This window comes from Podarcis bocagei, assembly GCF_964188305.1.
Source record: "Podarcis bocagei genome assembly, chromosome: 7".
Classification (NCBI taxonomy): Eukaryota; Metazoa; Chordata; class Lepidosauria; order Squamata; family Lacertidae; genus Podarcis; species Podarcis bocagei.
Genome location: NC_138132.1, coordinates 17043957 through 17070989, shown reverse-complemented (window position 1 = coordinate 17070989; position 27033 = coordinate 17043957). Strand labels below are relative to the sequence as shown.

The 27033-nt window shown below is 44.9% G+C and overlaps 2 protein-coding genes across 6 annotated transcripts; both read right to left on the bottom strand.

Moving 5' to 3' along the window:
* Window positions 1–2708: 2708 nt before the first annotated feature.
* Window positions 2709–10964, bottom strand: LOC308590120 (putative G-protein coupled receptor 33). 4 transcript variants are annotated; one of them, XM_081199832.1, is made up of 4 exons: window positions 10387–10964; window positions 5729–5800; window positions 5549–5608; window positions 2709–4141 (listed from the first exon to the last, which is right to left on the bottom strand). In XM_081199832.1, exons 3-4 carry the CDS (start codon window positions 5555–5557, stop codon window positions 3071–3073), a joined length of 1080 nt encoding a protein of 359 aa, XP_081055958.1. In that variant the 5' UTR covers window positions 5558–5608; window positions 5729–5800; window positions 10387–10964; the 3' UTR covers window positions 2709–3070. The 4 variants fall into 4 exon arrangements, with proteins under 4 accessions (XP_081055958.1, XP_081055956.1, XP_081055957.1 ...); XM_081199830.1 differs by having other exon boundaries at window positions 5549–5800; window positions 10387–10963; XM_081199831.1 differs by lacking the exon at window positions 10387–10964 and having other exon boundaries at window positions 5729–6700.
* A 6185-nt stretch (window positions 10965–17149) lies between these two features.
* On the bottom strand, window positions 17150–27033 carry LOC308590109 (sialic acid-binding Ig-like lectin 14). Of its 2 annotated transcripts, none has more exons than XM_081199797.1 (7): window positions 27012–27033; window positions 25871–26002; window positions 24344–24757; window positions 23682–23981; window positions 22358–22675; window positions 20106–20228; window positions 17150–17582 (listed from the first exon to the last, which is right to left on the bottom strand). In XM_081199797.1, the coding sequence occupies exons 2-7, from the start codon at window positions 25980–25982 to the stop codon at window positions 17545–17547; spliced, it is 1305 nt and encodes a 434-aa protein (XP_081055923.1). In that variant the 5' UTR covers window positions 25983–26002; window positions 27012–27033; the 3' UTR covers window positions 17150–17544. The 2 variants fall into 2 exon arrangements, with proteins under 2 accessions (XP_081055923.1, XP_081055922.1); XM_081199796.1 differs by having other exon boundaries at window positions 26855–27031.

Sequence of the window (27033 nt, the reverse complement as noted above, 5' to 3'; positions counted from 1 at the left end):
AATTGCAGCCGCTTTACCCTGAACGCTCCTCTGTGCGTCACAATCGTCTGTGCCTCTGCTGTGGCCTCATCTACTGGCAGCTGTTGATATGCTTTGGCCAAGTCCAGTTTGCCAAAAGTTTTCGACCCAGCCAGGGTGGCAAGGACATGGCTGACCACTGGCACTGGGAATGCATGGGCCGTGAGGGCCTTGTTTATGGTACATTTGTAGTCTGTGCAGATGCGGACCGAACCATTAGGCTTGACGGGTGTGACGATTGGGGTTTCCCAGGGGGCATTAGGCACCGGCTCCAGCACTCCTTGCTCCACGAGTCGGTCCAATTCCTCGTCTATACGGGGTTTCAGGGCGAACGGGACCTGGCGGGCCTTGAGCCTGACTGGTCGTACTGCGGGGTCAAGCTGTAGAGCAATGGGGGGCCCGTATACTGTCCCAATTTCCCATCTAAAACCCCTGGAAATTCCTTGCAGATGGCGTCCACGTCCACTTGTAAGGTAGTGTGGTTCACCCCGGTGATGGCTAGCCCCAGTGGTCCAAACCATGCCAATCCCAGTAAGCTAATGTAGGGGCCCTTGACCACGAGCAAGTCCAGTTACCGCGTCCGCCCTCGGTATTGCACCCTGAAGGTCCCCACCCCCATTGTGGGGACCTTACGTTTCTGGAAGTCCCGTAGGGTGAATGGGGCCAGCCTGAGTTTGGGACCCCCAGTAGGACACAGTTTCCTTAAGGTCCTTGCCGAGATTATGGATAGAGTTGAACCCGTATCAAGCTCCATGCGGCATGGGGCCCCCTCTATCTGTACCTCTACATAAATTTTCTCTACGTTGGGGTGGGGCAACTGGTATACCTGGAAGTCCGTGAGCTCCGTAGAGTTGCCTTGGTGCATTGGGCCCCGGGACCTGGGGCTCTTGGATTGGTCATCTGATGCCTGGCATCGGGTGGGCCGAGCTCGACACACCCAGGCGATGTGTCCCAATTTTCTGCACTGCCTGCACTCTGCGTTGTGGAAACGGCAGGTCCTCCTCTCGTGACTTTCCCCGCAGCTTGCGCAGTTCCCTCCTTCTCGTCGAGGCAGCTGTGGTATGTGGGCTGCTTGAGTGCGCTGCTGTACTAGGTGCACCTCCTCCCTGTCAGATCCTGAGTCGTCGGTGAGGTCTTCATGGTGGACCCTCGGTTGGGGTGGCAGGCTCAGCCGTGCCTCTTGCGTCGACCTCTTGGCAGCTTCCGTTGCCAGGGCCTCCTCCAGAGCGACCTGGAACGTTAGGTCCTTCTTGGCTTAGAGGCGTCGTTGCAGCTTCTCATCCTTCAGGCCACCAACGAGGCGGTCACGAAGCATGTTCTCCAGCTCTGAGAAGTTGCAGAACCGGGCAGCTTGGCGGAGAGAGGTCACAAACCCAGTTATGGTTTCCCCAGGGGCTTGCCGCTTTGCGTAGAAGGCATTTCAACGAGCCACCACTGAAGGCTGCGGCGAAAAGTGCCCCTTCAGCTGTTCCATTATTGTTTTGTATGGAACAGTAGCAACGTCTTCAGGTGCAAGGAGAGCCCGGGCGATTTCAAATGTCTCCTCTCCGCAGATGCTGAAGAATATCGCCCTCTTCTTGGCGTCTTCTTCATCGGTGACCCCCTTGGCTTCTAGGAGGAAGGTGAAACGGGAGGCGTACGCTTCCCAGTCTCCAGATGCTGGGTTGAATGGCGAGAAGCTGCTGTCGGTTGCCATTCTGAGTTCCTTGTGTCCCGGAGCTGAAGCCTGGATACACGGTGCGAGGCAGCGGTGCGGCAGGTGGCGGTGCTGCGGTGCTGTGTGTGGCAGTCAGCTCAGCGGGATCCCATCCTCGTCGCCAGTGAAACATACTCAGAGTCGCAAAGTGATTTCATGCTCTTTATTCAGCTCATAGTAGTGAGGAGGAATGAATGAAAGTCCCCTCACAGTATCTGCTTTATATACATTATTTACACAATGGGCTGCACATGATTGGCTAATTCCGGAATTCTACTGTAAGCCAATCAGGTTGTGGATTCACTTCTATCTGGAGCAGGATTGGGTGGTTCCTGCCAACCAATCATACTGCTGCATTGTTCTAGGACCAATCAGACTGCTGCATTCTGAATCCTATTGTTCTAGGACCAATCAGACTACTGCATTTTGGATCCTATTGTTCTAGGACCAATCAGACTGCTGCAGTTTGGATCCTATTCAACTCAGTACATAACACCAAGGTACCACTGTACTGGAAAGGGGGGGCGGGGGGCGCTTAGCACCCTGCTCCCCAAGTCTGTGCCAGCACTCTGCTCCAAATATAAGTCACACTTTAACTTTTCACAGTCAGAATTGGGGGGGGGGGAGAGTGTGGTTTATATTCAGGCCAATACGGTAAATGTAAATACTTTGCAGATATTCTTATATACACATATTCTTATGTGTATCTGAAGAAGTGTGCATGCACACGAAAGCTCATACCAAGAACTAACTTAGTTGGTCTTTAAGGTGCTACTGGAAGGAATTTTTTTATTTTTTCAGATATTTTTTCAGATATTCTTATTTAGCTATATGTTCTCCAAGTAAAAGCTTTTGAATATCTTGACGAGTGTTTGGACATTACTTTAAATTCAAGAAAACAGTCAGTCCTGCACGGGATTGGGCTTCCTAGCTGCAAATTAGCTACTCTGCCAACAAAATCTACATATGTGTAAAGCAGGAATACCCCAGTGTAACAACTGGAGCTTATTTACCTTTGTTGAATAAATGGGAAAGCAAAGCACAGGCGTTTTCTGAATCGACACCCACATCTTTAATATACAGTCAACGTCTGTAACCTCAAGATGTCGCTGCTCTGCAGTGCCCTTCAGCCTTAGCCTGTATGGGCAATAGTGTGTATTGACAACCACATTTTTTATCGGCAGCCAACATGGTGCGTCCAAGTTGCTATTGCTGAGTTCCAGCTCCTTTCAGTCCTTCAACCCAACAATATCTAGAGGGAGGGCACCTCACTGCTACTCCTAATCGATTGTAATTAATGAGGCGGGTTTATAACTGTTCATAGAAACGGCTGCTTTTCTCCCTATGGCAGCTTCTTCAAGGAGATGCTAGATTATTCCATTGAACTGGCATCATCTGCATGCTGCTGCCATCATTCATGTGGCCGGACTCTTTGCCAGCATTTGTATCCTCTATCGGCATGATGAAACCTTTCTTTAGCAAAACAACAGTGGATGTCCTGAAAACCTGCTTGAATTTCTCCCCAACGAAGAGATAGAGAATTGGGGTGAGGCAGATATTCAAACAGAGGCTAATGCTGAAAATGATCCGCAGGACTTCTACTGCTGTTCTCTGGTCTTTATGAAACAGCGAGAGAGCATAATAGAGGTAGAAGGGAAGCCTGAAGATGAAGAAGCATGCCACAGAGACCACAAGGACTTGGAAAGGCTTCCCAGCCCTCCTCGCCAGTTTTTTCTTCTTTATTTCCTGACACATCCAATGATAGCAGCCCACAATGATGAAGAAGGGGAACAAGAAGGTGAGCAGAAGCCGAACCACAAAGACTGCCAAATCAATTTTGTAGTGCAGAGCCTCTGCTTTGTCCTTATCCTCGGCAATAAAGAAAGCAAAATTTTTCACGCAAACCTCTTTTTTGTCACTTTGAATCACATAGGAAACCAGATAGGGAATGGACATGACCACGGAAAGAGTCCATACTCCTGCAAGCACTCTCCTTGCTCGGGGTTTTGTGCGGTTCCGTCGGGACCAAACCGGATGGCAGGTTATCAAGTAGCGGTCCAGGCTGATGATGGTGAGCAAAAAGACTGGGGTGAGCATACCTACAGAGATGCAGAAGTTGACCGCCCTGCACAAGAATGGGCCAAAGACCCAGTGGAAATTGAGGACATCCTGGACAACAAAAAAAGGCAGACAGGAACAAGAAACCAAGTAGGACAGAGTGAGGTGGAGGAACCAGATGGTATTCACTGTCCTCTTCATCTTCACACAAAGTAACCAGAAGATGTGCCCATTCATGGCTGCGCCCACCAGGAAGGATACCAAGATGATGCTAGCAAGGCCCCAACTCAGGGGAGGTTCATCTGTTGGGCCAGCTTGGCTGAGGTTCATTTCTGTTGGTCTGGCCATGTTGTCTTTTTCCATGAGATCCTGGAAGAAGATGGGGAAGAGAGGCAGATGAAGGGAAGAAGAAATGTAAGAAAGAAAAGAATATAAGATGCAAAGAGGCTGAGAACTTCTGGGGTGTCAGCGAAGCTCAGATGCTGACAGGGAGAGAACAGTTAGCAGCAGAAAGCAGAGAGGAGGGGGAGAGCAGCTGTAATCTCTGAGCAAAGGGGAGGGGGGAAAACAGGGCCAGAGGGACAGACAGCTGTGTGAGAGCTCTGATAGTGAGCCAGATGTTGGAATGCAGAAAACATTCTCTCCCAAATCTCGTAAGATCTCAAAAGTGGCTGAGACGCGTGAAAGATACCAGAAGAGAAGGTGGGGGCTTCTATGCTGGGGAAGGGGGAGGAGCTCAGTCTGGGCTCTGTCCTAGTTTGTTGTTTTAACAATAAATCTGAAATAATTAACAGCCAGAGTCGTCTCACATTTGTGGGAGAGACCAAGCCATAACATGGAGATATCCGGAGAAACAGTTGGTTCCACTGCACTTCTAAGCTAATGGACTTCACATTCTAAGCTCAAAATAAGATAGTAATTTTGATGCTCTTTAGAACCAACCAATAGTCTCAAGACACCTTAAACCAGAGGTGTGGGAATCTTTTCAGCCTCAGGACTGCATTCCCTTCTGGGCAACTTTCCAAGACCCATGTGAGTGGTGGCCAGGGCCAAAGGCACAAGTGTGTGGAAAAACAGCTGCTAATTATACTTTTGTGCAGTAAGCACACACACTCACACACCTTTCACTATGCTCCTTACAGGCAGGCAAGAGGTCTTATATCCTGCCCTTCCATCCAAAGGAGACGAAAGGGCGGCAAAGTTCAAGGACACATTCCAGCCAGGCAAAAATACCTGAGGTGTGAAGTAGGTGTGGGGAAAGTTCCAAGGGCCCCATAGAGATGCCTGGAGGTCCACAGGGGGCCTGAAGAGCCCTGCTCCTACATATATAGGGGAGCTTTCCTAACAACTCTCAGCAACCTTAAGCAAACATTTCTCAGGATGCTTTGAGGGGAGCCATGGCTATTTAAAGCAGTATGACATTGCACTGGTCATACTGGTTGGGCCTGATGGAGGGAGCCGGGATCTCACAACATCCCACAACATCTGGAGGGCCATGGGTTTCCCATCCCTGTAGCAAAGTTTCTCCCCCCCCCCCCGGGATGAAATCCTAGAATGCTAAATCATCTGCAATTCAGATCTCTAGCCAACAGACCCTCATATTACCTGCAACACTGGTGTCCTCTCTTCCACTTTTCTGCATCTCAAGTTGGGAACAGAGTCTAGGAGAGCTGCCTGGAAGCAGATTTATTGCACCGTGGAAGTGTGCTGGACAGGCAGAAAAGTTCACACAAACACTCCACAAACTTTGCTATCTGCTGAGTATGCCTCACTCACCTGACGCATCAATCCGCTGTTCTAAAAAGGCTGGTCCTCAAAGCTTTCTGCTGTCCTGTTCTGCTTTCAAAGATGAAATGATAAAGGCATTGTAGGGTGCAATGTCTTTAAGTTGTGAAATATGAAGCACCGATTTATCTTAAAAATGAATTCTCTGTAACTACTAGCATTGCGTCATGCTTAGTTTCCTGAATGAACTCCTTCAATCCTCTGACTTCAAGGAACAGCCATGTGCTTTCTTCTGATAATATTCTGTGAAAACAGAGACACTGTCAGCCCATTTGGATTGTGGGGGGAAACCCACCAACCACTAGGAGCTGAACTGCAAAGAGTGAACATAATGTGATTCTGCATGGATTGCAATATGGGGAAATTCTAGTTAGTGGAGGAAACATTATGATTGAGACACAATCCTGCCCATCACTGAAATATGGAAGGCCAGTTAGGAGGAGCACTGTGAATGGAGAAGCCTGTAAATTGTGAGGAATGAAATTCCTCTCCATCTGGTGTGTTTTTCTGTTAAATTATATGAAAACTCCCTGCAGGCTTGGGCAAAATGGTTGATGAGTAGGGCTTCTTCGGAGTGCGCTGTCAAGTCTGCATCATCTGCAAACATCTCTTGGATAAGAACCCGCCACACTTTTCAACTTGATATTCAACTACATCATTCATAACGGGGGCTGTAGAATGACACAACAATGAACATCACCAGACATGTCCCCATTCCCCCCTCCATTTCTAGGCATTTGCAGTTCATAAGTAAATTATAAATAAGTAAATGATCTAGGTCTGCCTACACTGACATTCCAGGCGTTCAGAGAGGGGTCCCTCCCTTCTCTACTTGGAGATGGTGCATTCTGCACTCAGAGCCTGTGCTCTTTCACTGGGTTATGGCTTTCACTGTGACTATCTGAATGCCACATTAAAGGAGAAGTGTGAGGAATCAGTGAATAGTTTGGTTATGGAACTCACTGTCGGAATCTCCGCTCAGCCAAGCTGATTTTCTTCCCCCGAGTCCTTTGGAATCGCCTCCCGGCATGTTTAACGACCTGAGCCTTTGATGAGGCTCCAAGGCATGTTCCATTCAGCAGAGTTTCCAGCACAGGAAAGAGACGAGAGGTTTGGGCTACATTGCAAAGAGTTTTATTATCCTAACTATGCAGACAAAAAACACATCCTGCCTCTATGAAAGCAGAGAGCAACCGTGTTTCAAGAAGTGGCAAAGAGATATCTCCAGGTTTGTCTGGCAGGGCAAAAAGCCCAGAATAAAATTTAAAATATTAACTGATGCAAAAGAAAGAGGGGGGTTTGCCCTGCCAGACATGAAATTGTATTATGAATCAGCAGCTTTCTGCTGGTTGAAAGATTGGCTACTTCTGGAGAACACTGACGTTTTGGATTTGGAAGGGTTCAACAATGTATTTGGGTGGCATGCATATCTGTGGTACGACAAGGTTAAAGCCCATAAAGCTTTCAAGAACCATATTGTCAGGAAGGCAGTGTTCAATGTCTGGACAAGATACAAAGATTTGTTAGAAAATAAGACCCCAAGGTGGTTGTCACCAATGGAAGCTAAGGCTCAGAAAAGACTCAATATGGAGGCCAACTGGCCAAAATATTGGGAAATAGTAGAAAAAGATGGAGACACATGGAGATTACAGAGTTTTGAGAAATTAAAGGATAAAGTGTGAGACTGGCTACATTATGCTCAGATCAGGGAGGCTTTTAATTTGGACAAAAAAACAGGCTTCCAGGTGGAAAAATCGAAATTAGAAACAGAACTGCTAGAACCAAAAACTAAAGAGCTTTCAAAAATGTATAGCTTGCTGTTAAAATGGAACACTCAGGATGAAACGGTTAAATCAGCAATGATAAAATGGGCGCAAGACATTGGCTATAATATTATGTTTGCTGACTGGGAATGGTTATGGACCACCGGTGTGAAGTTCACGGCATGTAATGCCTTGAAAGAAAATATTATGAAAATGATATATAGGTGGTACATGACCCCAGTCAAGCTTGTAAAAATATATCACTTGCCAGACAATAAATGTTGGAAATGTAAGGAAACTGAAGGAACATTCTTTCACCTTTGGTGGACATGCCCAAAGGTTAAGGCTTTCTGGGAAATGATCTATAATGAGTTAAAAAAGGTATTTAAATATATCTTCCCTAAGAAACCAGAGGCCTTCCTTTTGGGCATTGTCGGCCAGATGGTGTTAAAGAAGGACCGAACTTTTTTTATGTATGCGACAACAGCAGCAAGAATACTCATCGCAAAGTATTGGAAGACTCAAGATTTGCCCACTCTGGAAGAATGGCAGATGCAACTGATAGACTACATGGAATTGGCAGAAATGACCGGCAGAATCCGAGACCTGGGAGAAGAGACAGTGGAAGAGGACTGGAAAAAATTTAAGGACTATTTGCAAAAGCATTGTAAACTGTATGAATGTTAAAATGATGCAGGATATAAAAACAACATGGCATTAGTAACCTAGTGGAAAGGAGTATGAAAATAACTGAACTATAAGAACAAGGATGAAATTTGAATAATATTATGTCAAGTTTAAATATTTTGAATACTTGATAACAAAAGGTAAAAGTTGGAGACATAATTGTTGAAATGTACAATTTGAAACAAATTTTGAGAGAAGGTGAAGTATTGCGGGACATGATTTTGTAACTAGGAACACAGACAAAGGAGACGTGAGGAAGTCATGAAAGAGGGTTATGGAAATAATACTTATGAAAATGAACTATTTTCTTTTTTGTGCTTTTTTATGTATTTCTTACTTGTATTTTTGTATGTTTTCTATGCTTTTTTGTTTTATCCTTTTTTTTGTTTTAACTCTGGTGTATTGTTTGAATTGCTTAAAACCTTTAATAAATATTTTATTAAAAAAGAAAGAAAGCAGAGAGCAACCGGAACAAAGGAACAAAGGAAACAGGAAACCAGTAACGTCACATCTGTCTCTAGTCTCCCAATAGCCTGGACTGTCTCTGGAATGTAAACAGAGTCCTGTGACTCCAAGCAGCTGCTCAGTGGTAAAACAGAAACTAACACTCACCCCCATAGAAGGCAGTACTGGTCGTCATATTTTGGATGACTATAAAGCCAAATTAGACAAATCCATGGAGGAGAGGGCTACTAGCCATGATGGCTATCCTCTCCCTCCACAGTTGGAGGCAGTAATGCATCTGAATCCCAGTAGCTGGGAACCACAGCAGGATTGGATGTTCTTGTGTTCAAATCCTGCTTGCAGGTTTCCCACAAGCATCCATTTGAAGAAGAAGAGTTTGGATTTGATATCCCGCTTTATCACTACCCGAAGGAATCTCAAAGCGGCTAACATTCTCCTTTCCTTTCCTCCCCCATAACAAACACTCTGTGAGGTGAGTGGGGCTGAGAGACTTCAGAGAAGTGTGACTGGCCCAAGGTCACCCAGCAGCTGCATGTGGAGGAGTGGGGAAGCGAACCCGGTTCGCCAGATTATGAGTCCACCGCTCTTAACCACTACACCACACTGGCTCTCACTGTGAGATTTGCCCACTGTGAGAACAGGATGCGGGACTAGATGGGCCATCAGCCTGCTCCAGCAGGCCCATCTTATGTTCTTGGGACTCTCTGGTGGGCCCCGGAAGTATATGTCAGCTGGAAACTGGGACTGAACAAGCCAAGAACCACCAACGGGCTTTACAAAGCTCTTTGCAGTTTTTGCTGCAAGCCTGCCACAGGCTAACATGGTGGCCTCTGCACAAGTTCTGTGGATTAAGGTTGGGAAATACCATGGGGCTGTAAACATGCAGGATGGCCACCGCCCAAAGGCAAGTGGTTTGTTGATGGAGATTAGCGAACAGGGGAGGAAGGGTGGGAGAAGTAAGTACTGATAGTGAAGAATCAGAGGTCCATCTAAAAAGAGATATAAACAATGACTACACACAGCACTAATAATGGTTTTCGTCTAAAATAAACCTAGATTGAATAAAAATACCTTAATATGGGCAGAGCGTATACTGAAATGCTGATCATAACAAGTATACTAAATTGCTGGAAAGTGAACTTCTATGTTGTGATAATTTTTTATTGTGCCTGCTTGTTTTTAGGTCTGATTCCCCCTCCCTGTGGTATTTTCTTATTAATGTTATATGGAAACTGCTTTTTGATTTAAACACGATACAATTCTTGCTCAATAAATAAAGTCCTCCAACGATATGGCCCTGTAGGAGATCGTAAGGAAAAAAGTTTGCATAAACTGTAGGAAATATATTGCGTGCTCTCTCTCTCCGTGTGTGTGTGTGTGTGTGTGTGTTATTTATTTGGTTTTTCAGATCAAATTTTTACAATCACATATCCAACATACAACATAAAAACAAGATTCCAAAGAAACTCCTGGACTTCCCTCCTCCCCTTTGTGGGTCCTATTGTTAATCATTTCCTCCTGCATCTTATATGATAATCCAAACCTTTTACATCTCCATTGTGTCAAAAATCCACCATTAAGCTACATGTGTTATTCCAATTTTACTAATGATTTTAGCTGTTTACAATGGTTTTTAAGATAAATTAAAATTTTTCCCCATTCCTCATTAAAATTTTGGTCTTCCTGATTTCTGATTCTTCCGGTCCTTTTACATATTGCTGTATATATACAGCCCAGGATAGATGCTACATCCAGGATGGAGAACCTGTAGAACTCCATATGTTGTTGGATTACAACCCCCGTAATCCATGACAACTGGCCATGATGGCTAGAGCTGATGGGAGTTGGAATCCAACAACACATGGAAGGCCACAGATTCCCCTTTTGCTGTTCTACAGGGAGATGGCAGATCACCTTCAATTGAATCTGCTCTTGCTGTTGGTCTCTTGCTGTTGCTCGCTCTCACCAGTGCGGTTGTTATCTCCATGTATCTTGGGATCTTCCACAAAATCTTCCCTCAGCAGATCAATAATAGACATGATGAAGAACCGCTGGAATATTCTCCCCAGCAAAGAGATAAAGAATGGGGGCAAAATGGATGTTGCAACAAACTCCAAGGGCAGTAATTAGTAAAAAAAAACAACCACTTTCACAACTTCAGGCATCCCCTTGAGCAACTTGGAAACTTCATAGCGATGGCAAGGGAGATAACAGATGAAGAATGACACCACAGCAACTACCAGGACTCTGTAAGGTTTTCCATTCCTCACTAACTTTTTCTTTTTCATGTCCCAACCCATCCAGAAATAGAAGCCCATTATGATGAAGAAGGGAAGCGGGAAAGCCAGCAGGAACCAAAGTAGAAAGAAAGCTCATGGAGATCCACCGGAGGAAATACAAATGATCCAATGTCCTTCTCCGCCTTTTGAGTTTCCCAGAAATCCTATGCTCAGGTTGTATATATGTGAATATAGAAACTGTATATCCTAAAGCAGGCATAGGCAAACTCGGCCCTCCAGATGTTTTGGGACTACAACTCCCATCATCCCTAGCTAACAGGACCAGTGGTTAGGGATGATGGGAGTTGTAGTCCCAAAACATCTGGAGGGCCGAGTTTGCCTATGCCTGTCCTAATGGCACCACAATCTCTACTGACCTTCATTCCAAGGAAACCAAACCCTGGAGAAGCACTTAGAACCCCCAGAATCTCTCACTGCTTGGAGATTGTAATGGCATGTAACAATAGTAATTGTGCAAAACTCTTGTCTATTATACAGTCATACCTCATGTTGCGTCCACTTCAGGTTACATAGAATCATAGAATTATAGAGTTGGAAGAGACCACAAGGGCCATCGAGTCCAACCCCCTGCCAAGCATGTTTTTGTGTTGTGTCCCACAGCAACCCGGAAGTACCAGAATGGGTTACTTCCGGGTTTTGCTGCTTGCGCATGCGCAGAAGAGCTAAATTGCGCCGCATGTGTGCACAAACGCGGCACTTCAGCTCGCATCAGTTTCGTGTTGCAGACGGGCCTCCGAAACGGATCCGGTCCGTAACACGAGGTTCCACTTTATGGGCTAGAGCAGAGTTCTTCAGTGTTAGGTCCCCAGAAGTTGTAGGACTCCATTTCCCATAATCCCCAGCCACTGGTTGGGAAGATGATGGGAGTCAGAGTCCCGAAACATCTGAGGACGGAAAGCCCCCTGGACCTGCCTGATTAGATTGATTCGTACCTGATCCAACCTGATTTGGACACAGAATCCAAACTGAAATCCAGAAACCCACATCTTTTGTAGTTCCATTCCTTTGCACTGCCACATCCATTTGCCCTTTTTCTTTTCTTACCTGGATAAAATTTGGATATATGGTAGCCCTCAAGAAGGGTTTAAGCCTGCCAAATATCATACAGGTCAGTCCAGAGGTTTTTGTGCTAGACAACTTTAAAGATTGCTTTTTTCAAAATGTAAGAGAGAGGGACAAAGAGACCGTGCAGTTGCTTGAGCGCTAAATCCTGCCAGTTCTTGCGCACCTGTCTGGTCTGTTCCATGAAGATTTTAAAAAACAAAACCAAGCTTTGTGGTTTAGGTGCACAGTATTTGTATGGTGATCGTTCGCTGGCTTTTCCTGTGCATAATCTAATGGGCTGTGTGAGTCTGTGCAAGACTTCCTGATGCATTTACACACACATGACAAAGCACTAACAAAGGCAAGACACATAAGTCAGAATAGAATTGTAAATAAAATGCAAAACTAAATCATCATCATCATCATCATCATCAACATCATCATCATCTAAGGCCAAAATGCAGTAGGCAGGGGGCAGGGAGAGATCAGGGAAATGACATTGCTAACTAGACTGATTGGGAAATGATTGGGAAGCTGTCACGCGGGTACTGCTGTAAAGGAAAAACAAAGGAAAAACTAAGCAAATACCACAAAACTCTATCTAATATTGAGAGAGTAAAAAGTCCAGCTCTCCTTCTCCCACTTCCCACCTGGTCTCTCTCCTTTTATGGTGGTGTTTTGCAAATCAGCAACCCGTTGCTGGCTACCTGGCTTTCTTAGAGAGTGTTTCGAGCTCAGGATTGGACGGGAACCCTCCAAATTGAATCCAGTAAGGTTCAGAATTTGGGGATTCAACCAAATTGGTTGCACTGCATTTGATCCTAACATAGGCTTGTAGTATAAACAAGGAGGTATCTGGGATTTGGCCAGGACTTAGCAGGAATTGGCAGTGTTAATTCATTTGTTGAAACACATCATTGCAGACTCATGGGCAGGATGAGAAGTTTTTCTGCGGTAAATTCTGATGCATCTTCAAAAGACAACAAGCAGTGTTGACCAACAAGTTGGATGTCTTTAGACATCCAGTATGTCTCAAGTATGTAGTATTAGAGAAAGCAATTGACAGCTACGCCTCATGTTGACTACATTCTATATCCGTTTTCGGCCTCTGAATATCCGGGAGTCACAAGTGGGGGAAATGCTGTTGAAGTCGGGTCCTGCTTGTGGTTGGCCACTGTAAGAAGGGAGTGCTGGACTAGATGGCCTGATCCAGCAGCTCTCTTCATATGCTCTGATGATTTGATGACACTATGCATGCAATATTTTCTGCTTTAATGCATTGCTGAGCCTATAAAGAAGCAAGCAGAAAACCACAGACAGAAATCAATCAATCAATCACAGCTTTTTATGGTGGAGATGAAAAGGCAGTGATGAGGCAAGAGTCACTGGTTGAATTTCAACACACACACACACACACACACACTGCTTTTTTCTTTTAAAAAAAATGTTTAGGGGTACTCTCATTTTCCTACTTATATTGAAATAGTGCCCCTCAGTGAAGCCAAACTTAGATTCACAAAATGTTTAGGGGTATGCATAACCCTGCATCCCCCCATAAAAACACAGTGTGTGTGTGTGTGTGTGTGTGTGTGTGTGTGTGTGTGTGTGTAAAAGGTAAAGGACCCCTGGACGGTTAAGTCCAGTCAAAGGCGACTATGGGGTTGCTGTGCTCATCTTGCTTTTCTGGCCAAGAGAGCCGATGTTTGTCCACAGACAGCTTTCTGGGTCATGTGGCCAACATGACTAAACCACTTCTGGCACAATGGGACACCGTGATGGAAACCAGAGTGCCCAGAAATGCCGTTTACCTTACCGTCACAGTAGTACCTATTTATCTACTTGTACTGGCGTGCTTTTGAACTGCTAGGTTGACAGGGGCTGGGACAGAGCAACGGGAGCTCACCCCGTCGCGGGGATTCGAACCGCTGACCTTCTGATCGGCAAGCCCAAGTGGCTCAGTGGTTTAGACCACAGCGCCACCTGCGTTCACTCTATATGGCTGCTTGAAATGGTGTGTGGGTGTGTACACATACACACCCACACCCACACACCCACACACACACCATGGTCTTCCATTTGGCCTTTCTCTGCCCCGCATTTTAGAGAAGCTGGCTGTTTTTTTTTTCTTTCCCTTTTCTCACTTCTGCTTATATTTATTGTGCCTGAACGAAACTGGTCTTGTTCCAGCAGAGTCCTGTCAGATCGTAGCTACAGTCAGAAGCTGAGGACCTGAGGGAGCTGATCCACTTGCTACAAGGTAAGGGGCTTTGTGGTTTCCTTTTGGGATTTTTTTGCATATATTGGGCTTATTTTAACTGTGTAACAGGCCTTGGAACTATTTGGTGAAGGGTGGGCTTTCAATGGACCCCAGTGGGTGGAGGATCCCGTTGTAGTTGTTGGGACAGGGCAGTTGCAATGACCTGAGCTCTCAGTATCTGAAGGCAGTACCACGAAATCAGTGCAGTGCGATTACACCTGTAGAGCCAATACAGGTCTCCTGCATATATAATATTAAGGTGATTTCAATTAAAAGAAACAAAGCAATACAGAAAAAAGAAGGAATGAGGGGAAAACAATATACAGTATTCCCATATATTCTTATATTTATTGGTATAGTGTTAATGTCCTAATGTTTATGTAAATGTTAATAGCCTACTACATTTTGTATAAACTCATTCCAAATATTATCGTATTTATCCATACTGTAAGCAGACAGTTCATAAATTGTGTGTGATGTCATATAATCAGTCCATTGATTGAAGGGCACCATGGCTTTATTTTTCCAGTTCCTCAATATCAATCTCTTGGCCACCATTAGGGCACAGAAACTCCATTTCCATTGTCCCATTGATAATTTCCACACTGCAGGTATATTGTTCAATAAAATTTTCTCCGCTGAAAGATTTAACTTTTTCCTGTACAGTCATAGTTGCACAGTCCATCCAGCACTTTCTCCCAGAACTTAAGTACAGAACATTGTACAAACATACGGTAGATTCTGGTGTATAAGATGACTTTTTAACCCCAGAAAAGAGGTTAAAATGTCGGGGGTCATCTTATACACCGGGTATGGGCAGCGCAGAGCGGAGCCCGCCCGCTGTTGCTACTGCAGCAGCTCCGAAGCAGCAATAGCGGGCGGCAGGCTCCGCTCCGCGCCGGGCGGCTTTCTCCTGGCGCGGAGCTGCCCAGCGTATTAGGCGACTGGGCTTATAAGACGAACCTTCAAACTGAAGCTGCCAATTTGGGGGGTCGTCTAATACGCCCAGTCGCCTAATACACTGGAATCTACGGTATGTTTCAAAGAGGCATTGTCCTTGCCACATCTCCAATGCTGAGCTATCTTAGCTAACCCATTGTTATACAACCGTAAAGGAGTCCAATAAACTACATATTATTTTCTATTGTATTAGTCTTAATTTTAAATCTAATGACACCTCCTGGGTATTGAAGCTGAAACATTTCCCCACTGTCAGTATAGCTCTCCTGCATGTAAATTTGCTCCATGATAACTGTACCACTTTCTCACCTTTCTCCCTTCCAGTAAACCTCAGAAATTCCAATGCTAGAAGTCAGGTAAGCACTGCCACCCCACCAATGACTGTTGGGAGGGTCTCAATCTTTATCCCTTTTTTTAAAAAAATATATTAACAATTTCAACATAACAAATTATCAAAACAAATCATCTTCATTATTTCCCCCCATCCCCCCTAAGACTTCCCTCAGCTCCTCTCTCTGATTTCTCAACCCATGTTAACTTCTGCATAATGTAAAATTGTATACATCCTTATATTATCTGTCTACTATGTTAACCCTCAATAAATTTGTGTATGTTTATTCAAAACCTGCCAAGGAGTCCAGTTTATTTTGTTGTCTTTTTAAATAATTTGTAAAAGGCTCCCATTCTTCTTAAAAACCACAGTTGTCCTTGTCTTGGAAATGTAAAGAAAAGGAAGGGACCTTTTACCATATGTGGTGGGAATGCAGAGAAATTTTAAAAAATTGGGAAATGATATATAGAATCATAGAATCATAGAGTTGGAAGAGACCACAAGGGCCATCGAGTCCAACCCCCTGCCAAGCAGGAAACACCATCAGAGCACTCCTGACATATGGTTGCCAAGCCTCTGCTTGATATAATGAGTTGAAGAAAATGTTTAAAATGACATTTATATAAAAAGAAAAACCAGAAGCATTTTTGTTAGGGATTGTAGGAGAAGACCTGCCAAGGAAAAGAAAGAACTTATTTATGTATGCTACATCAGCGGCAAGAGTCTTGATAGCACAAGGATGGAAGAATGAGGAAACCCCGACAAAAGAACAGTAGCGAGAGAAATTGATGAACTATGCAGAACTGGAGAAATTGACATGCAAACTGCGAGTCAATCTTTATCCCTTTTAACAAATGCATGGTAGAGTGAAATTCAGTTCACGAACCTTGCACAGTTACTGTATTTCCATGGTGGTGGCCTTGCATTTTCTCCCTCTATTTTGACAATCGTTGCTGCCCCTAGCCTAGTGGCAGCACTTAATAATATATCCTTTATATCCTGCAAGCTCCAGCTTTATTCTGCTTTGGTCAGACCACACCTAGAGTCCAGTGTCAAGTTGTGAGTGCCACAATTTAAGAAGGATATTGACAAGTTGGAATGTGTGCAGAGGAGGGCAGCCAAGATAGTCAAAGGGTCTGGAAACCAAACCTTATGAAGAACGGTTGAAGGAGCTGGATGTGTTTGGCCTGAAAAGGAGAAGATATGATAGCCATTTTCAAATATCTAATGGGCTGACACAAGGAGGATGGAGCAAGCTTATTTTTTTCCTGCTCCTGAAGGTAGGCCACAAACCATTCGCTTCAAGTTACAAGAAAGGCAATTGTGAGTAAACATCAGGAAGAACTGTCTGACAGTAAGAGCTTTTCGAGAGTGGAGCAGACTCCCTCAAGAGGTTGTGGACTCTCCTTCCTTGGAGGTTTTTAAGTAGAGGTTGGATGGTCATCTGTCATAGATGCTTTAGCTAAGATTCCTGCATTGCAGGGGGTTGGACTAGATGACCCTTAGGGTCCCTTCCAACTCTACAACTCTATGATTCTATTTATATCCTGCCTTTTTCCAAGATTGGGACTCAAGGTGGCTTACACAGATTAAAAGGACGCTGATAAAGAAAACATAGAAAAGAGCAATAGTTTAAAAGTGATTAAATTATGATAGAATTTAAACAATACAAAAATATATTAATTAAAACACAGACTGAGATTTTTAGCAGGACTGTGCTTTTCAACTTTCCCTACTCACCTTTAAATAAAGAAACAGGACTTACAGAACTGAGACTGAGAGCCATTTTAAGTAGTGAGGAAAAATACCTCTGTATTTATGTGGAGTGGCATTCCCTCCTGACAGTAAAACTGAAAAACTGCTGTGCCCTGCCTCTCTACCCATTTAAGAAGCCAGGTGCAGGTTTCCTCTGAGACACCCTCTGCTGGTAAACAATCCATTCTTGGTTTCCTCTCCCTTCAGTCCTTTGGTTCCAGCAGCCAAAAATGGATTTTGCTTTTGATTTACGTCTACAGTGGAAGGTACTCTACCCTCTGTCAGCTCCATCATATAATCTAAACTGTGCATCGTTGGGGGGATGCAAACATGAAATCATATGCAGCATGTCATGCTTGATTCATCTTATATGACCCTCACTTGTATTGAATGGAAAATATCAACATGCACTGTAAAAACTGAAGTCATTTCACTGGTACGTTGGTTACTCGCCGACGGAACGCTGGAAGGAGGAGAATAATGAGAATTAGAACCATTCTAAATGCTCAGGCCCAATCTTAGTCTCAGCTCCTTTATTCTATTTTTGTCTCCTGTTCTATCTTAGGAGCTACGGGGCACCAGGAGCAGTTTTAAAGAGACCCTGTGTTTTTAGTTATTGTGCGCCTCTTAAGAGTCATGTATCTATGTGTCTCAATTGGGTTATTCTTGTTTTTATTATGTATTTTGTGCTTTAATATTGTGATTTTATAATTTGAACCACACTGAGACCTGCGGGTATAGGCCGGTATAAAAGTTGTTGTTGTTGTTGTTGTTGTTGTTGTTGTTGTTGTTGTTGTTACACTGGCTACCACTTAGTTTCCATGCTCACAGTGCTGGTTTTGACCTATAAAGCCTTATGTAGCTCAGGCCTGCAATATTTTTATTTATTTGGACTACTGCTTGGACTACTGCAATGAGCTCTACGTGCGGCTACCTTTGAAGGTGACCACTACAACTAATCCAGAATGCGGCAGCTAGACTGGTGACTGGGGGCGGCCACCAAGACCATATAACACCAGTCCTGAAAGACCTACATTGGCTCCCAGTACATTTCCGAACATAATTCAAAGTGTTGGTGCTAACCTTTAAAGCCCTAAACAGCCTCGACCCGGTATACCTGAAGGAGCATATCCACCCCCATCTTTCAGCCCAGACCCTGAAGTCCAGCTCCGAGGGCCTTCTGGAGGGTCCCTCATTGCAAGAAGCGAAGTTACAGGGAACCAGGCAGAGGGCCTTCTTGGTGGTGGCGTCCGCCTGTGGAAAGCCCTCCCATCAGATGTCAAAGAAATAGACTTTTAGAAAACATCTGAAGGCAGCCCTGTTTAGGGAAGTTTTTAATGTTTGATATTTTATTGTGTTTTTAATATATTCTGTTGGGAGCCGCCCAGAGTGGCTGGAGAAACCCAGGCAGATGAGCAAGGTATAAAAAATAAAAAAGTATTTATTTATTATTACATTTATATACCACCTTTATCTTCCAAGAATCTTAAGGTGGTGTACATGGTTTTCCTCCTCATCCTCACCCCCATTTCATCTCCACAAAAATCCAGCGAGGTAGGTTTGGCTAAGAGATGGTGCCTGGTCTGAGGACACTCAGCTTCATGGCTGAGTGGGAATTCTAACCCTGCTCTCCCAGTTACAGGTAGGTAGCCGTGTTGGTCTGCCATAGTCAAAAAAAAAAAATCCTTTCAGTAGCACCTTAAAGACCAACTAAGTTAGTTCTTGGTATGAGCTTTCGTGTGCATGCACACTTCTTCAGATACACACCTGCTCTCCCAGGTAGTATACCTGCTCTCCCAGGTAGTAATCCAAAACTCTAACCATTACCTCAATGACCACCTCTCCCCATATGGGGAGACCTTACTGGTTTCATCCATCTTCCTTACCCAAGAAGTTGCCTTTTTCAGTGGTGCCCCTCTGTCACCTGTGGAATGCTCTCCCCAGAGAAACATGCTTGGCACCACCACCACCACCATGTTAAGGTTCCACGCTAATACAGTGGTACCTCGGGTTACAGACACTTCAGGTTACAGATGCTTCAGGTTACAGACTCCGCTAACCCAGAAATTGTACCTCTGGTTAAGACCTTTGCTTCAGGATGAGAACAGAATTGTGCAGCAGCAGTGGGAGGCCCCATTAGCTAAAGTAGTGTCTCAGGTTAAGAACAGTTTCAGGTTAAGAACGGACCTCCAGAACGAATTAAGTTCTTAACCCGAGGTAACACCGTACCTTTTTTATTCAGTTTGGGAGTTACAGTGAACTGTGTGGTTATTAGCAATGACAATAACTTTAATAGATTTAAACTACATGCACCCTTCACCATAAGCTCCCAGGCAGGGGCGGAGGAAGGGGGGTGCAGTGGGGGTGGTCCTCCCCATGTGTCACCACTGGGGGGGGTGACAAAATGCCAGGCGGCACTCCCCACAAGCCTGCAGCATGCCTGAGCTATGCGTCTCTCCTGGGAGTGACGCGGTGGCTTGGGTGCCGCAGGCTCCATACTGCCCCAAACGGTCCACCTGCTGCCTCCCCCAGCTGTAGGGCGGCTGAGTGGGAGGAGGCAGGCAGACTCCTTGGAGGCCCGACGGAGCATCCTGCCTCAACTCAGGGCAGGGCACGCCGCCCCAGGTGCTCTATCAGCTTGCTCCGCCGCTGCTCCCAGGGTGGGCCACAACAATGTTAGAAACAAAAACAATCGCAGCTAGAGTCAGTCATGTGGTGGAGCTAATCTTTTAGTGGGGTAGGTAGAACTTGTGCATCTTATTACATTACTGGAGAAGCATTTTAGGTGTTTTCTATGGCACACTGTTTTCAGTTTTCTGGTTTGTAATTGTCGTTTTTGCTGTTTACATTTCATCTTGATCGCTTTTGAGTATAGACTATCAAATGTTATCAGTGATGATGATGATATAGTAATGGTTAAACACCACCTCTATCTGATCTCTGGGGAAAGAACACAACCCCAGAATCTCCAGAATATATTACTCACCTAAGAAGGAGTAAAGGATGCCCCCTGAAATGGCAAGTGCAGTAATGACCCCGAAAACGATCCCAGAAATTATCCCACTGCTCAGCTTCGTCTTCTCATTCTGTGGTGATTTGGTCACTGCACCTTGGATAATGATGGCGACATTTTATTACATTTCTATATCAGACACCTGGCCGAGTTTTCTGGGCAGTTGGCGTAAACAAGGAATTGCAAAATAACACCCACATGAAAACCAGAATAAAATCCCTCGAAAATAAAAGAAAAAGGCCAGGCAAAAATAAAGAAACTCAGACCCCAGCTAAAATCAGCATCAAACACAAGAACAAAAAGCAACTCAAACAGGAGTGGGGAACCTTAGGCTCAGAGCTTCTCTTTCTAGCCTTTTGGATGCTCATCAGATCACAACTCTCACCAGGCCTTGCTCTGCTTTTGCCTGGCTGAACTGTCATAATATGGCCCTGGAGAGTGGTGTGTGTGTGTGGGTGGGTGTGGGTGTGTGTATACAAAGAAAATTATTGTGGTTGCCTCAGCCACTTTTGCCTGTGACTATGCGCATCATTGGCATAGGGAACTTAGTACAGAACCTGAAGCACCCAATGTGATCTCATCGCTTCCTCTGTCAACCTGAAACTTTGCAACCAGCTTCAGCACTGCCTGTCTCATCCAGCGCTTCTGTTTCTGTTGAAAGGCAGCTTTTAAGGAAATCGGCACATCTCAGCAAGCAACTTCACTCATGTAAAGAGTGCCAGAGGGAGTGTGTCAGTCCACAATGATTGCGTGGTTGATTAACTGAAGGCATCGTTATGTCAAGGTGATCACTGGAAGCAAAAGGGAAATTGTAGCCCTGACTCCTTGTTTACTTTGGCCCCACCACCCAATTTCCCTTTTTGGCTTTCCCCACTTTTAGCAAGTGCCTTCAGAAGGTCTGCTATAAGGCGATATCAGGATTGTGAAGAGGGCGGCATCCTTTAAGAGTGACTTATTTATTATTTATTTTTTGTATAAAGTGTCTCTTGCGTGGGCTGAATAGTCTAGATGCATGCCTGGGGGGGGAGAGGGGCAGATTTAGACTCCCTCAGAGCCAACTCCATAGATTTTCCTTGCCTATGACCAACGGTCTTCTGGAAAGGTTCCCAGGAGAAAGGGGCAGGCAAGAGACCATCTACCTGCTGCTGCTGGACACTTCCTCCCAAATGGAGCCACCCACCATCAACTGCCCTGTGGGAAGAATCCCAGGAGAAAGGTGAAGATAGCTCAGTTGCTTAGAGCATGGTGCTGACCACGCCAAGGTTGCAGGTTCAATCCCCATAAGGGACAGCTCCATATTCCTGCATTGCAGGGGGTTGGACTAGATGATCCTCAGGGTCCCTTCCAACTCTATGGAATAAATGTGGGTCCTGCTCCAGCTGCTCTTTCCCTTCCCCTCCACAGGATCCTGTCAGAAGAATCCCAGGAGAGGATGGGTGTGACGTTAACATATGAGAGTGCCGGAGGTGAAATAGTTAAACAGGTTACCCAATCAGGACCGGGGGGGTGGAGTCAGAGGGACTATAAAACCAGCTCTTGGAGGGGCAAAGGGAGGAGTCCGTTGGGAGTTGGGTGGTTGGTTGGAGTGGGAGTGAATTGGGATAGAGTTGTGGGTAGGTTGATTTAGTGTAGCGAAATAGGCTGAGTCAGGAATAGTTAGGGGCTAGGAAGACAAGTAAATATCTGAGAGGTGGTTTAGTGAGTGAGAGCAGGTAGCGGAAGTTATAGGTCTGGATAGGCACCCCATGAATGTAATTGACCGATACTGTTTATGAAACCATATGCAATAAATAAACAAAAGTTTATGTTCCAATTTGTACCAGGTAGGGCCTGGGTGGAGGCAGCGAGAAATAAAGTGGTGGCACAGGGATCAATAAAAGGTGAAACGTCCAGGGACCCTGTGTGATCGCCACAATGGGACATAAGCAAAGACCATCTCAGAGCTTGCTCCAGCAGAACCACCCCCTCTTCACACACAACTTTTGTGCCATCAACTGCCCTGCCTCAGAGATCTCAAAAACTTTTAAAATATATTGATATTGTTTCCTTTTGTGGGTGGGGTTAACTTTGGAAGCATTTGTATCCTGAAAGCTGGCATATAAAAATTTGCATTCAGATAAACGCAATTAAAAATGATATGCAATCCTTGGGCTTTCTCCTGGAGATGTGTAAATGTTATCAGACCATGCATGAGACTTAAAGATGAAGTGGGAAGGCATGCTTACCGGTACTTGTCACGTTGAGCTCAGAGGGGACGTTGATTGTGACCTCCCCATATTTATTTGCTCCGGTGCAGGTGATTAAAGACTTTTCCTGGCCATCTAAGTCTCCTGGCCAGCTCAGGGTGCTGGTAACCGTGTTGCCCTCAACCCAGGAGAAGAGTTTCATGGCCCCTGATCTCATAGTCTCATTTACAAGCTTCCCGTCCACATGCCATTCAATCTTGGATGGAGGCCAGGAGTGGATAGAACAGAAGCATAAGTATTCTTTCTTCTCGTACTGGCACGCCGTGCTCCCCATGGTGGTGGTGGCCTCAGGGGGATCTGGGAAAAGATTTTGGATAGCCAGGGTGAATTAATCCAATCCTGGGCAATTAACTTACCTGGCGTAGCTACGACAGAGCATGGGATGCAGAAGGCGAGCCACAGCAGTAAACTCTGTCTTATGCAGAGGTCACACCTGGAATGGGGTAGCTGCATCCCAAAATGACCTGGCCAAGCATTAGGAGAAATGGGAGCTGTAGTCCATATCTTCAGGCATGGGGTGTAGGCTCTTGCCACTGGCTTGGAGTAAAGATTGATGGGGCTTCTAGTTCAGACAGCTCTGCTCACAGATGTAGAGCCAGAACAAAGGCCAGTTGGGTGGTGGAGGGCAAGTGTGGTGCCAGCATATAAAAGGAACGTAGAGGGTACCTTTTATCATATGCAGTGGTTATGTAAGATAACAAAATCATTTTGGGAAATGATATATAATGAACTGAAAAAAATGTTTAAAATAACTTTTGTCAAAACAAAAAAAAACCTGTAGCCTTTGTTTTTAGGAATTATAGGTACTGAGATTCCAAAAGATCAGAAAAGACTTTTTATGTACACGACAGCAGCTGCACGAATGTTATTAACTCAAAGATGGAAAGAAGCAGCAATCTCGACTAAGGAAGAATGGCAAGCCAAACTGCTGGACTTTGCCGAAATGACAAAACTGACTGGGAGACTGAGGAATCAAGAAGATAAGGACTTTAAAAAAGAGTGGGGAAATTTTATAATTTACCTAAGAGACCATTGTAAGCAAATCCAGACATTAGCTGGACTTCAAGAATCACTTGTAAAGCAATGAGGTTTATGTATGATTTAGAGAAATGAAAATCATGGAGAATATAATGATATGTAGATGGTTGTTGTTGTTGTTGTTGTTGTTTTAAAAAAACTGTTATTAGGACCCATGAAAGGGATGGGGAAGGGGGAGCCACAAGATTCAGAGAAATGACTATACAAAGAATTTTGCTATTAAAAAAAATTTGATAAATAGATAAGAAAAGAGAGAGCTACTCACAGCCAAAGGCAACGCGGGTGGATTGATGGACTGTTTTCTTCAAGTAACGGTATGTGACGCTGCAGGTGAGGACTTTGCCCTCATCATCTAAGGAGGGCGTAAAGGTGATGTCAGCTCCGTATGTCTTACTCCAGTTGCCCACTGTCGCATGCCAGAAATGTTTGACGTGATTCTTTATATTGGCATTCCAGTTGACTTCGGGTATACTCCTTGGGCACACTCCTGGCATTAAACATCTGAAAGTGGCTGGTTTACGCCAGACTGCCTCTGATGGCTTCAAAATCTTTGGCTTCGTCAGATCTAAAGAAGTGAGATTCACCGGGAAGGAGAGAGAAGAAAATTCACAGGGCATTGAGTAGGATGTACGAGCCCTGGATTAAGGGTGGGATTTCTCAGTCACAGACATTTTGCCACTCTTAACTCCCACCAAGGTTGTCATCCTTTCGTTCTCATGGGCCTCTTCCCCTACACACACACACACACACACACACACACACACACACACACACAGAGTTAAGAACTGCATGATATCCTGGAAACTAACAGTGCACAGGTCCTAATGCAGTGTCGGCACAATTTTGAAACATTCAAATCACCCTGAAGTGCTTCAGAGTCTTTTGCGTCTAAATCCTATGTTTAATACTCCTAGGAGAGCCACCTACCTGTCAAGAAAATCTGAGGTTGAGTATGAATTTGTTTACGGAAAGAAAGAAAGCTGAATCCTTCTCCTTTCTCAATTCGCAAGTAGTACCAGCCCACATCTTCTGGCCCCATATTCTTGATGCTGAAGGAGCAGTCACCAGTCTTAGGATCTCCTGTTAGCTTGAAATGGGTCGTGGTAAGATTTTGATTTTCGTTATTGGTGCAGACAATTTTACCGGGGATCCAATATCCGGGCCAGATCCAGCTGTGGGATTTATCTGCATCCTTAAGCCAAAAGACATATAATGGCCCAGACTTTCCCATTAACCATCTAGGTGTAGTAAACTTGCAGGTAACATAGGCACAGAAACCTTTCTGTACAGTGATAGTTTCAGCCACTTTGATGGTAAAGTCGAAGTGCTGGGCCAGCACGCCTGCCAGAGAGGAAATAAAAAAGATTTAAGTGTTATCTAGAAATGTTCAGTTAAAACAAGCTCAGTGTCCTCCTCCTCTAGGGTAGCCACCTGAGCATTGCCTCCCCAAAAGAGCCAATGTTTTGCCTGCCCCTGAGAAAGGGCAAAGAAAGACACTTGCATAAAACTTGAATAAAATCTGCAAAAATAATCCTCAGAGTACTATACTGGCTATCCCTGATTATTAATCACTGTCCTTGGAACTGTCCAGGATGCTGAACGACTTCTCTTAGCACGCTTGATTTCTGCTTCTTGCCATTTAAGAGGCTTTAAGAGGATCAGAAAGTCGGTGGTTTGAATCCCCGCTATGTGGTGAGCTGCTGTTGCTCAGTCCCTGCTCCTGCCAACCTAGCAGTTCGAAAGCACGTCAAAGTGCAAGTAGATAAATAGGTACCGCTCCGGTGGGAAGGTAAACGGTGTTTCCGTGTGCTGCTCTGGCTCGCCAGAAGTGGCTTAGTCATGCTGGACACATGACCCGGAAGCTGTACGCCGGCTCCCTCGGCCAAAAAAGCGAGATGAGCACCGCAACCCCAGAGTTGGTCACGACTGGACCTAATGGTCAGGGGTCCTTTTACCTTTACCTTTACACTCCCTGCCTCTGAATCCCTTGCCCCAGCTATCTGCTCCAAACCACTGCACAACCCCACCATCCTCAATCTGTCTTCATTGAGCCCCTACTTGCCTACCTTCTTCCACAGAACCTCCTCCTCCAACTCTGTGGAGCCACTTGTAGGCTTCGGCAAGGATGGAGACAAATCTAGAATCAGTTGACTCTGTCAGTCATTGGCTCTGGCTGCGTTTGCTGTTGACTCTCTTGTCTTCATCCTTACCAGTCTAAGTGGACACCAGCGATCCAGTGGACAGGAACATTGGTTAAAAAAAAATATCAAGGCATTTCCTCACCTTGTCAATTTCACGTCAGAAGGGACAGGGGAGAGGTGGTAATGGCAACAATAGCGGACAGGAAATAAGATAATGATGGGTGACTGGGGGGGCATAAGGACTTGGACAAATCATAAAAAGACAAAGGAATTAGTGATTTTCTTCCTCTTTATTTCTGCAAATGGCTCTTACCTTTGCAAAGTAAGGCAAGGATTAGGGTTGCCACTGTTGCTAGAGAGGATGCCAAACCTTTTGTCTTTGAGGAAGGATTGGCAACCTGCCAGCTATTCTCTGCCTCCATCATCTTCTGGCTACAAAGGAGATCTGTCAGAGGGAAAGGGTTTGACAAGAAGGAGAATTGTGACTACAGGCCACTGAAAGATTTCTGGTTGTGCTTGGGGAGGTCTCATCAGTGATCCTTGCAGCCCAATCCCAGGCATGTTTACTCAGATGTAAGTCCCATTGAATTCAGTGGGGCTTACGCTCAAGGAGCTGTGCATAGGCTTGCGATCTTAGATAAAAATCATGCCAGTGGTAAGAGGACTATTTTAATTTATCTGATTTAACTGGCAGGTAAATCTGTCAAAATTTGCTCCTCCATTTCTCACTTTCCCAATCTTAAGACCTTAATGATTCCACATCCGTTTATGAGGGGGTTTTTATATGTTATTTTTTTCACTAAACTATGCATTATAATACACAATTTACCTCCTTACGTGCATTTTTGTAGATGGTACTTGACTGGAGCTGTACATCAAAATTCAGGGAAGTGTGTGAATGGCTGTGTTTTGTTTCGCATATTGTTGCAGAAAATGTGAATGGAGAAGACTCATCTTTAAGAGAGCCAGTGTGGTGTAGTGGTTAGGAGCGGTAGACTCGTAATCTGGTGAACCGGGTTTGCGTCTCCGCTCCTCTACATGCAGCTGCTGGGTGACCTTGGGCCAGTCACACTTCTCTGAAGTCTCTCAGCCCCACTCACCTCACAGAGTGTTTGTTGTGGGGGAGGAAGGGAAAGGAGAATGGTAGCTGCTTTGAGAGTCCTTTGGGTAGTGATAAAGCGAGATATCAAATCCAGACTCTTCTTCTTCTTCTTCTTTAAATGAGAACCAAATTTCCAAATGCCCCATCCCTACCCAGATGTAACCTGAAATTGCTTGAAATGTGATTCAATCTCACCTCAAAATAGCAGCAGTTTGGAAGCCCCGCAATCAGCTGGATGGGGGGGAAGAGAAGAGGGCACTGATGGAGTCTAAAATACTTAATGAACCTTGACTCATTTTTATAAAAATCTATAAACAATGGGAAAGTCTAATTTTCCACTTCTCTCTCCTACCTCACTGCCTCTTATTCATTCT